This window comes from Coptis chinensis, chromosome 8 (assembly GCF_015680905.1).
Source record: "Coptis chinensis isolate HL-2020 chromosome 8, ASM1568090v1, whole genome shotgun sequence".
In the NCBI taxonomy this organism is placed as follows: Eukaryota; Viridiplantae; Streptophyta; class Magnoliopsida; order Ranunculales; family Ranunculaceae; genus Coptis; species Coptis chinensis.
This window is the reverse complement of record NC_141463.1, coordinates 56,772,548-56,786,201: the sequence shown is the minus strand read 5'-3', so window position 1 is coordinate 56,786,201 and position 13,654 is coordinate 56,772,548. Positions and strand designations below refer to the sequence as shown.

Sequence of the window (13,654 nt, the reverse complement as noted above, 5' to 3'; positions counted from 1 at the left end):
GTCTATGGAGAGTAGAACAGAAGGGGAGGGCAAAAATCACAGAAAACTGAATCAATGATGAGACCCACATGACGTCATAACTGAAAGGGTTCCTAAAATCTTTGATCAGATTAATCCAGTAAAACTTGAGAGAATGAGTCACTGGAACCGGACCAAATGTTAAAATTTTGATTTCTGCTATCTGTTTTCATTGGTCCTGCTTTATCTAACTTCCTCACTGACCTTATCTCAACCTCACCATTGTGATTGACATAACCACCACAGTTTGTATAGATAAAAATTACGTCAGTATTCGAAAAAGAGAAAAGCCTACCCTTAGTCATTGTCAGAAATTTTGACATAAAATGTTCTTAAGAAAACAAAATTTCAAACATAAAAACATTTTACTGAAGATTACTCTACTCCTTAACTGAAGATTGAAGACCTCAATAATATTTTGCATCACTCATTGGAATCCCATCTCATACAGGAATTTGTGGATTGGTTTTGACTACATTGGAATCCCTTCAACCTGGTGGAATAAACAAAGTAAAAAATAAACAACGGCGGCAGTATAAGCGCCCAAAAATATGGGATCACCCATAAACAAGTAAAAAAAATGCTCTACGGACGCGCAATGGCCCCCACTCTTTCCTGAAGCCCAACTTCATTTAAAATAACCACTGGCATCTCTGACCACGCAGCCCTCTACTTTACACCCTAACCTCCACCAGCACCAATCCTAGCTTATTTAAACTCCATCCATGTGGATTGCAATGGATACTGACCTACTTGTCTTAACTCAACATGGTGAATACAGCCTACTTAAATTTACCCACTTCCCCCCACCCTTATTTGCTTATTTTTGTTTGTTTATCTAAAAACATGGACTGGCTCCCATCTCATCAACTCTAACTCTCCCCTTGGTCTCCACCTAAATTGAACAAAATAGATCTTATCAAATGAGAAAAAATCCATTTGGAAATGTATTCTCCGTCAGTACTTAGCTCAAAAGATAATGAAAAAAACAAACAACTGATCCCACCCCTCAATCCGTTGCCCATGGAAATTGTTCCAAAAGCAGCTTCATGAAAATCACATGAAGAACATTGTGGAAACAGAAGTCTTGTGACCAGATTATCAAGGAGGGTGACAGATGGATTCGATATTTTCATATGAGAAAGCTCGCACAGACTATCCAACAGGAAACTGTCATCACTTGCTAATTTTACATTATACTTTTGTAGCCATGAGCCCGTAACATAAATGACCCTACCGATATACTTTCCAAGAAGGCACCAGTTCTTAAGGATTCCTTATTTCAGTTTGTGGTCGTATGATGTCCATAAGTATACATATGGCAGCCACTTATTCATTATAGATATCAATAGATATTAACTATCAAATTTTTTTAAAGCTAACACTTGTTAGCATTTTTATCAAAGTCAACAAACTAAGACCAGATCTTGCAAATGACACTGACTATTCGCTAATTTCATTAAAAGACGGGATACTTTTTTTTTTTTTTTTTGATCAGCAAAACAATATTTTATATTAATAATAATGAAGATGTAGTGTGAGAGATTCACACTACTAGAAGTACATATAAATGCTACCCCTCAATCACAGACTCCCATCTAAAAATGAGGTCTTCCAATTTCAAACCTCTAAAACTAGGTAAGAAAGACACCCATGCCCACATAAGAGTTTTACATTTGACAGTAAGCTGTTGGACATCCCTAGACTCATCATCGAAAGTTTGACGATTGCGTTCCAACCATATGGACCATGTAACTACGTGAGCTATAACCTTTTCCAATATCCGACCGATAGTGGAGATTCTACCATCTGGGTTGCAGTTGAACTGCCCCATCAGACCTTGTGATGCGTCACCACGACACTTAAGAGAATGCATGAAATAATCCCATATTATTTGTGTAATTTCACAATCCATGAACAAGTGCTGAATGGTTTCCTCCTCCTTAGTACACATGACACACCTGTTAACTAGGATTTTGCCTCTCTTTCGAAGATTATCGCACGTCAAGGTCCTTCCCTAGCATAAAGCCCAAACAAAGAATGAGACTTTGGTTGACACTCTATTATTCCAAACTTTGCTATATGGAAAATTAAGGCCTCCCAATTGCAAAGCTTGTATCCTCTTTTCCTCGATCAGCTCATACATTGACTTCGGAGTAAATGGTTGCACCTTCCCTAAGCACTTCCATTTGTCATGATCTTCATTGACCCTTTGAGTAGCAAGCAAATCCAGAAACTCACAGATCTGTAGTAGCTCTCTATCGAACAAATTCCTTCTAAATTTCAGATCCCACGACTGTACACCATTATCCCATATAACATGCTGCTGAACAGTCCCACACTTGTTACTAGAAATGACATACAAATCTTTGAAACGTTCTTTTAGAGGCATTTGCGAGCACCACTTATCGTCCCAGAACATAATTATTTCTCCGTTTCCAAGCTTGAAACTTAACTCTCTCTCCACCATGTCTTTATGGTTCATGATTCATTTCCAAAGACTGCATCCATGTGAGTGGCTGACTTTTTTAGTGACCCATTCTGTTCCGACAACTCCATATTTATCCCTGATCACATCTTTCCACAAACCCTCTTCTTCACTACCGAAACGCCAAATCCACTTAGAAAGCAAAGAGGCATTCACATCTCGAATACGTCTAAAACCAAGTCCACCATACTGTTTTGGAAGGCATACTCTTTCCCAAGATATCAAATTATAATGTTGCACTTCATTTGTCATACCCCAAAGAAAGTCTCTCATCATTTTTTCAAGTAATTCAGCCACCGATACTGGAATAATGAGTAAAGAAAGAAAGTAGATGGGCATACTAGCAAGTGTGGACTTGATAAGGATAATCCTACCTCTTTTGACAAATATTTGCGCTTCCAAATAGCTAATCTTTTTCTGCATCTTTCAATGACTGGGTTCCACATACTTTTGGCCTTATACCCAGCAGCTAACGGTAACCCGAGATATGATGATGGTAATGAACTAGTCCTACAGCCCAAAACCATGGCCAATGCATCTAAATTGGGGATGTCATTCACTCCATATAGGTTAGTCTTGCTCAGATTAACATGCAACCCTGAGACCACGTTAAACCACATAAGGATAGCCTTTAAATTGAGCACTTGGTCTTCTCTAGCATAAAAAAAAAAGATAGTATCGTCTGCGTATTGGAGTATGGGAATACTCGGACTTGTAGCTGAAGCTCTGAACCCACTAATCATACCATTGTCTTGAGCTTTGAATACCATCCTTGTTAGTGACTCCGCCACAAGCACGAACAACAATGGGGATAGAGGATCTCCCTGTCGCAGGCCCTTTGTGCTAGTGAAGAATCCTTCTGGGCTGCCATTGACCAGATGAAAAAAAATGTGCCGTAGATAAACATGCTTTGATCCACCGCTCTCCATTTAATTCCAAAACCATATCTACCCAAAGAAATAGTCAATGAAGGACCAGCTTACACTATTGAATGCTTTCGTAAAATCAATCTTACGAATCAGTCTAGGATCACCATTCCTTCGACGGGCATCAATAAGTTCATTTGCTATCAAAACCTCATCTTGAATTTGTCGTCCCTCTAAAGATGATCCTTGATATGCCCCAACCAGTTTGTGCATCACAGTCTTAAGCCGAAGTGTTAACACTTTAGCTATGATCTTATACACTCCACCCAGTAAGCTGATAGGTCTGTATTCCGCCACTGTAGTTGCCCCATCCACTTTCGGAACCAATGTGATAAAAGTAGAATTGAATCTCTAGTTAATAAATGAGTTTTCCTGCAGTTCACAGACCACCTCCATGACAAAATCTTTCATAAAATGCCAGCAACTTTTGTACACTATCATTGCAAATCCATCTGGTCCAGGAGATTTTTCACTTGCTAAAGAGTCGAGAGCCCTTTTGACTTCATCTTCCTCAAAGTTCCTCTCCATCCATACTGCTAGTTCCTCCTCTATACATGGTAACTCTAGCCCATCAAGAGTAGGTTTGTCCAAACATTCCTTTTTGTATAGGCTGGAATAATAATCAACAATGTGCTTTTTCATTACCAACTGATCTTTAACCCACTGGCCATCAATTTTTAATTTTGTAATCGAATTGCTATGAAAACGAGCATTAGCAATCCGATGGAAATAGCCTGTGCACCTCTCCCCTTCCTTGTTCCATTTAGTCTTTGCCCTTGAAAACCAATAAGTTTCTTCCCTGTTCAGCTGTTGTTCCAACATCTTGTTTGTTTCATCTTTAAGAACTAGTTCCTGGTTAGAGAGATCCATTTGTTCCTCTTTTTGTTCCAGCTCACCCAATATTTTATGACATTCCTTAATTTTCAGATCAATTCTACCGAACTTATCCCTATTCCATTCTCGCAATTTGAGTTTCAAATGCTTAAGCTTCTTATTAAAGACGAACCCCGGCTTCCCACAACTATCAGTCTCATTCCACCATCCTTCCATTAACCCAACAATTTCTCGCTTTTCCAGCAACATTAATTCGAATTTAAAGGGACGAGGACCTCCTTCAGCATGACATTTTTCCAAGAGAATAACACGATGATCAGAAAGATTATACCCCAATGCTTGCTCCCCATGCTCATCAAAATGCTCAATCCACGACGAACTCACCAAGAACCTATCAATTCTGCTCATCTTGGGACGTTCATGGTGATTCGAGAATGTGTATTTAGCTCCTGACAGAGTGAAGTCCATCAAACCAAAACTGTCAATAAATTCATTAAACATTCTCATGTATTTTGAGATTCCGCAGCCGTTTCTCCTTTCTTTTGTGAATCTTATACTATTAAAATCTCCTCCTATACACCATGGCAAATCCCACAAACCATTTATATCAGCTAGTTCTTTCCAAAATTGCTCCTTATCTGCTGCATCAATTGGCCCATATACACTTGTGAACACCCATTTTAACCCCATTACATTAGATAGACAAATGAGTGATAAAGAGAAAGCCCCTTTGAGAGTATCCTGTACAGTCACTCTATCTGTATCCCATATCACTAACTGTCCCCCTGATCTTCCAAATATCCCGATAGAAGGGATAAAATCCCATGCATGCACTTCTTCTCCCCAGATCGTGATAAATTTCTCATTACATACTTCCTTTTTTGTTTCTTGCAATGCCACAATCATCGGTCTATGCTTACGAATAAGCCTTCTTAATCTACGAACTTTTTCTTTGTTCGTAGATCCCCTCATGTTCCATGTCATGATGTTAGTCGACATTAGAAACCGATTTTCCCTTCTCAATAACCTCTGTATTCGTTTTTGGAATCTGCAATTCCATCTCAACCCTACTGTTGATGGTTTTCAACAGATCCCCTGCACCTTTGCTGCCTGTAGTGACTCCCAACATTGTACCCAAAGGAATGACGGTGTCAGCAACCCAATTCTCAGATAATTGCGTCTCATTAACTCGAGAGACATTATCTGAACTATTTGTTTCATTTTGGTTCAGCAAAGAGTCGATAAGCAGCTCTTCATCTTCAGAGTTCTCTTCCTCCACCTCTCCTGAGGATGAAGAAGAAGCCGATCCCCAATTCCCATCATCATCCTCTACTATTCTGTTCCCATCTACACCCCTGCCTTCAACATTCGTATCATCCCTGGCCGATTTATTAGCAGTGCAAACAATGAGACTTCGCACGCGAAACTTAGTTGGTGATGGTGAAGTCTGGGCTATATTAAGATTAGGCCCACTACAAACCCGACCTGTAACTCCAGAAAATGTATCTAGAACATAGAGTCCATTAGGACTTGGGCCTGTCTTCTGGACCCTTGCATCTCCTCTTCGGAACCATTATGGGCCTGTCTATGCGAGCGTCTTTCATCAATTCTACTTCCACGTGAATTTGAATTTTGAATTGCTCGGTGTGTCAGTTTGAACCCCAAACCTACTGATATAATGCTCCCGTGGGTTTCTATTAATCTGACTCTCTCTACCATTAGTGGCCACCTCAGCATAGGAACGAGTCTGTGTCTCTTGAGTTGACCCAGGATGCAACTCGTCTCCTTCAACAACTAATTTCCCAAAGTGAAGATCATCAATTTCCGGCAGCACTCTGATTGGATAGGTAAAACCTTCATCAATCAACGGTAGAATGTTAGGAATCTTAAGCAGATCGCAATCATCTACTAAGATCTTAACACGAGAGACTTCTCTATAGCCTCCAATCTCTTCCTTGACCTTGTAAAACCTCCCAAAGCTGGAACACAGTTTTCTGAAGACTTCTAAGGACCATAGATGCAATGGGATTCCGAGAAACTCAATCCATCGTTTACGTTTGTGCAGCCACGACGGATCAATCGTTTCAGATGCCGGTCTCCACCTTCGAAGACTGAGTTTAGCCTGTTGATACTCAATCCCGGGGCTTTGAGCAACCTCTCAACTTCCTCTATGGTGGACAGCTCCATCATAGCTTTGCAGCTATTAACGCATGTCAACTGAGGAAGTTTATGTAGATTGAAGATGTCTTTCAATAGCTCAGGAATTTTCGACCAGTCGATGTCGGTCCTCTTAGACTCCACCATTAATGCAGAATTTCTGAGTCTATCGGCACGATCTGCATACCCATGTTTCACCACCACTCTTGCTGCACCTCCAACATTCTGTAGTAACACGCCAGTTGTTGGTATTTGGTGAGTAACCAGGATTGGAGCGGATCTACAAAAAAGGAGTAATGCTTCTTTGAATGTTGACAAGCCAAAGTTCCTCTCCCCTACCGGACAGCAGATTGTAATCACCCCTTTTCGAAACCTTTTCGAAATGAAAAGTAAAGATATGAATAAGCCAGATCTGTTGTTCTTGATCTCGAGCAATATATCAGTATCATCAAACCTCTTCTTTCCCACAATACCCACTTTAACTTCCTTATTATCAAAAGTCGCAAGCTTGTCAGCAATCCACTTACCAGAAACTATTAAAAATTCAACCTTGGTTGAGAAACCCCTAGCCCTCTCGACAACTATGATCGTCCTCGCATTGTTTTTCATGAACTCAAAGGTCTTCCATTCAATCGAGACTATTTTCTTAAGACGTGCGTCCATTACCATTTTTCAACTTCTCAAAAACTCATCTAAGTACCATTTATTTCAAAAGAAACACAGATACGCACACAATCAAAATGAAATATGGGTTTTATAACACTTGCTTTTGCTGTTTTTTGACTTTTGTTCTCTTTTGTAAAGAGAATTACGTGTAGAATATTAAATAGAAAATCCAGAATAAAAGATACTTGCTAGTTGGGAACTTCCTTGCCCGAAAAATCATTTTAACTTTCAAGCAGTTCAGGATTCTAGGACTACCCCTCTTGAAGCAAAATATCACATCAACCAAACACATTCCAAGAGTGTGAATTGGAAGAGAATATTTGCTGACAAGCCTTTCCTCTTGAAAGGTATTTACCACTTGGAAATAAGATTTTACAGAAACTTTTTTCCAAAGAGCAACAAAACCACTGAAAAGTGGCACAGAAGTCTACGGGAGGTCTTCAGTAATCCAAGGTTGGTAGTGAATATCACTAGGAACAAAGCTTCTCAACAGTGTCTTGCAGCAGGACATAACTAAAGACGAACGGAGATGTCTAGAAGAGGCAGTAAGGAATCTTCATCACAGGGCTTCTTTCCTATTAATTAACCTCATCTAAAAGAATAGTAGGGCAAGCAGTTTAAATTTAAGGTATTTTTTTTATAGTTAGAACTTTTATTCCCTAATCCACTATTCCCCGGTGATGGTTGGAATCTAACCTATGACCTTGGGCCCAACCTCCAGAGTCTTAACCAGTAAGCCACTGGACACCTCCCAAGTTAAAGGTATTTGCATGAAGTTCTCTTGTGCTACAATTTTTTTTTTTTTTTCCTTTCTTGATCCACTATTTTTCTAAACATGTCCATTCCTTGTCAATCAAATATATAAACAAACAAATGAATAACGATACGAGGACAAAAGTTAGAACAGGAAAACAGACGGATTTATGAGCATTGAGCAGTGAGGATTTTTATTAATTGATTGTTTGAAGAGGTAATCAATATATGTATTAGAGACAGTGAGGATCAATCCTTAATTAAAAAGTTTTAACCAATAACAGCAAGGCATAAGCTTATCAACAAAGGGGGTTATATTACACCAAATCCGTAAACACACCACAATCCCACACTAAAAACCAACCAATCCATGTTCTGAGTATGAAGAAAAGAACCGGTGGTAAAACAAGAAAAAAAATTGAATACATACTAGAAAGCCCAGAAAAAAAACAGATGATAGTTTCAGCCGGAAAAAAATTGAACAATACCAGAAAAGTCAAGATCAAACAACCAGATGTAGCTTCAAGACCATTTCACTTCTTCAGCACACTGCAATAAATCAAACAGAAATAAGTTGAAAGAAACTATAAACTAATGGAGAAGCAAAAGAAACTAAAGTAGATAAAGCGACACAAGTAAAATACTAAATATACGATTCATCATTGAGTTTTTAAAGGAGGGGAGGGGAGGGGGGGGGGGGGAGGGGGAGTAAGGATTATGGACATATTAACATGAAGTAGGGCCACCTCCATGCTTAATAACTTGTAGAGCCTTAAAGATACTTTAAGCACTTCAAGTAGACAAAGAGACCGAATTATCTACCACCGAGGTAGATGATTCAATGTCATACGCAAAGTTTGTCTTTGAGTGTTGATTCGTTAACTTGACCTTTATTCACACTATAGCATCATGGTGCCCGCCAAATAAATGCATATCTAACCAACCCCATGATATTGTCTATCTGTGCTACAAGGCACATAGGTTTAAGATACTCCATAGACTTCTCAAACTGTATCTACCTAGACCTGATTGTGTTTACTTCGAATAAAGCCACGATCCTAAACATGAACCATCCATCATCATTATAGAGGGTGAAGCATTTAATAAGCAAAAAAGTTGCATATCAGATTCTAAATACATACAGTACTTTTGAAAAATTCTTCGTTGGCTCTATCTTTATTTATAAAAAGGAGCTCAATCTCATTCATATGTGAAGTTACTGAATACTAAACCCGTTTCCCTAAGGAAGGGTAAAAGCTACTGCCAGTACAACAAAGTGAATTATATGAAGATCCAGAAGACCTTAACCTAACTGTAAACTAATCCTAAAAATGAATCAGCTATGCGTTGATTCCGCTCACCAGAAGCCATTGAGTATGGCCTCAAAAGATGCATACAAACATCATTTATAGTCTAACGGAACACAGGTATCACCAACAGCCAAGCCATACCAGTGGGCATAGTTTCAGTGACTAAAGGATACACAGCATATGCATTGCCCTGCATCTTGTTGTTAACTTCTTAAAGTTTGCTTTTTTCAATATCCTTCTTTTAAACAATTCCTTTAGATGGAGTTGCTCGTGGAGTTTAAATATGAGAAAATATTAAACTTCTTTTGTTAAAATGAAGATGGCATGCACTAAAGGACATAAGGAAAAGATGAGTACTGTTAGATATAATAATACTGTAATGTAGGCCTGTCAAAGGAAACTCTCTTAAGTTTGTACTGAGAAAGACAATGAACTTACTTGTATAAATAGGCAGCAATTCCAAGAATTACACACAACAGAATAATATCGATGCAGAAGTTTCGACTAGACCTCAGCTGGAAAAAAAATAATCAATCGTTCTGATAGAGTTAGATAATGCAATGTTAATACATGCAGAATGAGCATAGCTTAGAGTTGATAAAATTCAAATAATAATTAGGCTTATCTGAACTACCTGAGTTACAGTGTGCTTAAGCCTGACGTTAGTATTTTTAAGGTCAGAAGTCGCCCTGTCCACCTGCCATCAAAGAAGATACTCACTGAAACAGTCCACTTCACTTCATTGTAAGGATTTAATTTGATTTAAAATCGAAAGCTCTGTACCTTGGAGTCAATCTCATCAACTAAAGGCACTTGCCTGTCCAATTCCTGCATATACGACCCGATTACTATTTCATTAGGGCATTTTCATTCCTAGGATAACTTTCTCCAGAAAACAAATCAAACAGCGGAGAATGCTTTGTTTAGATGGCAAATCTAGAAAACGAAATTTTCAACAGCATTTGAATCAAATATAAAAAGTTGTATTTACTCAATAGCATGCATGATGCATAACTAACCTCATTCATGTCACCGGCCATATTTTTCAGAGTTTCCAAGCCTTCAGATATAACAGCCAGACCCTCATCCTGCATAAATTTGTTTTCACATTCATAAAGATTTGCAGCAACTCACAGCATGTAACTATGGAAAAAGTAATCAAATTAATTACATTAGGAATTTAATTACGAACTAGAAATATTGACATGTACTTGCCTGTCTCATCTTCCGCATTTCATACTCTTGCCTAAACTGACTTGACTCTTCAGTTTGTTGGAAGTACTCACTATCAAATTTTCCATCTGTTGATAGAGTGTGAAAAAGGATAAGAACAAAAGGGGAAACGAAAACATTACATATTTACGTAAGTGTTGAAATTATTGATCCCACATTGGGAGTCTAAAGCATATCCAATAAGTATATAAATCCTAGGGCCTCATCACCAACAGGTTTTGAATTGGATGCCCATATTTAATCCAGTGAGCAGAGCGAACGGTTTTGGGCCAAGGAGGGTGGGGGTCCAAAATGTCACTTGACACACTGTTTGTCTGACTGTCTCTATTTTCTCTCCAATCTCTCATCTCATCTTCGTTAAAACTCTCTCACTCTCAGTCTCCTCTATAAAATTATCTCTCCCAAATTTGGGTGCCCAACCTGTCAATATAACTCTTCACGTCGTTAAACCAACTCCACCAAGTACCCACCCCACCCCGATGCCCATTTCCAAAGTACTGATGGTATGTTTGTTTAACTTCTTATCAGTGATCATTGGTTTGGAGCTGTTTTGTTCATCACTGGTTCTATGATTCTATCTGCTGAGTACCGGTAAAACAGTTAGACTTGAAACCCATTCAGTACATTTCAGCTAGACTGGATGCAGGGATAATTCGATTCATCGTTCACTTATGTAATCAACGTCAGGATGTAAATAGACTCTACCTTATACTTGTTTATACTCTTAAACCAATCTGTTTAAAAAGTCATTGTTTGTCTGGAAATTTGTATCAAACACGTTTGATCCCATACAGTTAATATTGCCTTTCTATGACATTTTAACATTAACAAAATATTTTTACTATGTGATGAGCCACAAAATGACGGTCTATTCATTTGCTGTACCTTATATATTGGATTCATTTTTTTATTGAAGTTTAAACGTTATTGGAATTTTTTTATTAATTATTATTCGTATGACTATGAAATTCCTTTTTTATCTTGTGTATTTACAGTACCCTAATCATTAGAGCTGAAACTAGACGGTCTTGGAATTCCAATAGAATATAAGATTGATAGTCTGTGAACGCCACTCTTAGGCCCTATTCGGAATTCTTTTTAATTTTGTGGCTTAAGCCAAGTTGAGCAATCTGCATTACTAAATTGGTATTTGAATTGCATTGCAAAATATGATTGTAAGAAGCTTTAATTGCTTACAAATGTCTTGATTTCAGAAAAAGGTAATCATCAAGATGGGGCCTTCGTTGATGAAAGTATTGTTTCTCTTAAATATAAAACTGAAACCTTAACTTTAAGCTTTAACTTCTGCTTTAGTCTTTCTGATTAATACACATAAATGGAAAAAAAAATAAAAATAAGGCATGCATTTTTTTGAGTTAACCCTGCAATACAGCTATTGTCTGGTCTACTTTTCTTACGTGCGATGCATCAACTACTTGAAGTACAATAACTGCCACCCCGATCGTTGCCAACTGTTAGGTATTTCCAACTATGTCATAATGCATTTGGTAGACTACATTATCCATCCTAAGTTACATTCACACGTCCATATCCAACATAGATACGAAGTGTTTGACCAGCGGAAAAAAAAAAAAAAAACCGAGGTACATTACATACAATATGTGTCCAACAAGGACACATGGATATGTATCCAACATGGATTATTTTTGCAATATGGGGTGTCCATGTAACATAGCATCTATCATATACAAGGGGGGACGCAGCCCACTCTTTGGTTGTGTCTGTGTGTGTGTGGGACTAAGGTAGGAACTTAATAGAGAAGTAGTAATGATACTTCTGCTACATGGGAATGGTAAAAGAAAACATTTTTACGTAAAATACTTCGTATACAAGGTCTGATGTATTGATACGTATCTCACATTGCTTACTCGTGTATCATATCAACATTACGGTTTCTATAGTCGACATTAGTGAAGCGTGTGGGGTTTCTATTGATACGTATCACATATGGCTGTCTGTAGCAATGGTAAAACTGAAAACATTTTTTGTTCTTCTCTATGTTGTTTGTTGTAACTTGTTAGCAATGGAACGAATAAAGTATACAAGCTAGTGGTGGTCTAGGACATAAGTAAAGAATATGAGCAGCCAAAAAGCTTGTGTGTTACCTGTTGTTGAGTCAAATTTGATTCCTGGACGTGAGCCTGAAGCAGCCCAACCTCCAGTTTGTTTTGCTCCATTCGCAGTCCCATCTGGAATTCCTCTGATCCTATCTGGCAATGCAAGTACTAAATCCTTGCGAGTAGCGAGATCTTCTTGAGTAAGCCCCTTCACCTACAGTATCATATGTTAATTTCTAAGGTTGACCAAAATAAAAATAAAAAAAACTCGGCTGACCTTTTTCAGAGTCAATCTGTCCAATTTAGGAACCTCTTCAAGCAATCTGGCCTTAGTCCTCCTTATCTCCGCATTCAACGCAACAGCAGCTGCTCTATTTTTCTCCGAAGCAGCCGCATCAGATTTCTACAACAAAATTATTTAAATAAATCATATAATTAATAAATAAATAAATGAATTAGTAGAAAGAGAAATGATGTCTACACCTACCTGGAGAGTGGCATCGATGTCAGTTTCAAAAGCAGCGTATAAACGAGCGAAAGCATCGTCACCAGCACCGGCTAGATTTCCATCTTTTTGTTTATCTATGTCGTATTTGTCGTATTTCTTGCAGATCGATTCCACACGTGTTAAAATGTCGATCACGCTCATCTTCTCTTCTCTTTTCTTTTGCTCCAAATTGTTTATTAGATTCAGAGAGACCAAAATTTGTTTCAACGTTCTTTTTAGTTTTTTCCAGCTAGGCCACTTCTCTTTTTTTATGTTGGGTATGGGCTTGTTTTGGGCACGGGTTGGAAATATTAAGTCCGACTTAAACTTCTCCATCTTTTTTGTTTTTGCCACCAGGATGTTATTCTCTTTGACATTTCTTCAATAAGAGAGTGTCAATCATGTATACAGTCTGACCAGCTACAAGAGGACTCCATTTTCTAATTCTAATCGATTGTTCAAATTTAAAGGTAATGTTGTTTCTCAATTTATTTAAATTTGTCATTTTTTATTAGAGAAGTTATATATCAAGTCTATTCAAAATATTTGTAAATTTTATAGGTCAAGATTACAATGAAAACGAAAATACTAGAATTACTGCATAGCACTGGGGAAGTGAGCGTAGCAAGGGTAGGAGATGAGAGGAGGAGAAAGATGAATGAGGGAGATGAAGAGAAGGGCGGAGAACAAAGAGAGTGAGAGGA

At 38.1% G+C, this 13,654-nt stretch overlaps 2 protein-coding genes across 3 annotated transcripts; both read right to left on the bottom strand.

Moving 5' to 3' along the window:
- Window positions 1-1,591: 1,591 nt before the first annotated feature.
- On the bottom strand, window positions 1,592-2,488 carry LOC147482055 (uncharacterized). The gene is made up of 2 exons (XM_086579176.1): window positions 2,189-2,488; window positions 1,592-2,035 (listed from the first exon to the last, which is right to left on the bottom strand). The coding sequence occupies exons 1-2, from the start codon at window positions 2,486-2,488 to the stop codon at window positions 1,592-1,594; spliced, it is 744 nt and encodes a 247-aa protein (XP_086435302.1).
- A 5,622-nt stretch (window positions 2,489-8,110) lies between these two features.
- On the bottom strand, window positions 8,111-13,300 carry SYP71 (syntaxin of plants 71). Of its 2 annotated transcripts, XM_086581406.1 has the most exons (9): window positions 12,951-13,300; window positions 12,741-12,866; window positions 12,512-12,677; window positions 10,368-10,453; window positions 10,172-10,240; window positions 9,936-9,980; window positions 9,787-9,849; window positions 9,591-9,667; window positions 8,111-8,391 (listed from the first exon to the last, which is right to left on the bottom strand). In XM_086581406.1, exons 1-9 carry the CDS (start codon window positions 13,284-13,286, stop codon window positions 8,376-8,378), a joined length of 984 nt encoding a protein of 327 aa, XP_086437532.1. In that variant the 5' UTR covers window positions 13,287-13,300; the 3' UTR covers window positions 8,111-8,375. The 2 variants fall into 2 exon arrangements, with proteins under 2 accessions (XP_086437532.1, XP_086437533.1); XM_086581407.1 differs by lacking the exon at window positions 8,111-8,391 and having other exon boundaries at window positions 9,587-9,667; window positions 12,951-13,247.
- Between the last annotated feature and the right edge of the window lie 354 nt (window positions 13,301-13,654).

Coding starts and splice junctions, on each gene's coding strand:
- SYP71 (XM_086581406.1), bottom strand. CDS start 13,286: ATGGAGAAGTTTAAGTCGGACTTAATATTTCCAACCCGTGCCCAAAAC. Junction 12,867..12,950: donor ACATCGATGCCACTCTCCAG/GTAGGTGTAGAC, acceptor ATTTTGTTGTAG/AAATCTGATGCGGCTGCTTC. Junction 9,668..9,786: donor TTAAGCACACTGTAACTCAG/GTAGTTCAGATA, acceptor TTTTTTTTCCAG/CTGAGGTCTAGTCGAAACTT.
- LOC147482055 (XM_086579176.1), bottom strand. CDS start 2,488: ATGGTGGAGAGAGAGTTAAGTTTCAAGCTTGGAAACGGAGAAATAATT. Junction 2,036..2,188: donor AATGGAAGTGCTTAGGGAAG/GTGCAACCATTT, acceptor GCTTTATGCTAG/GGAAGGACCTTGACGTGCGA.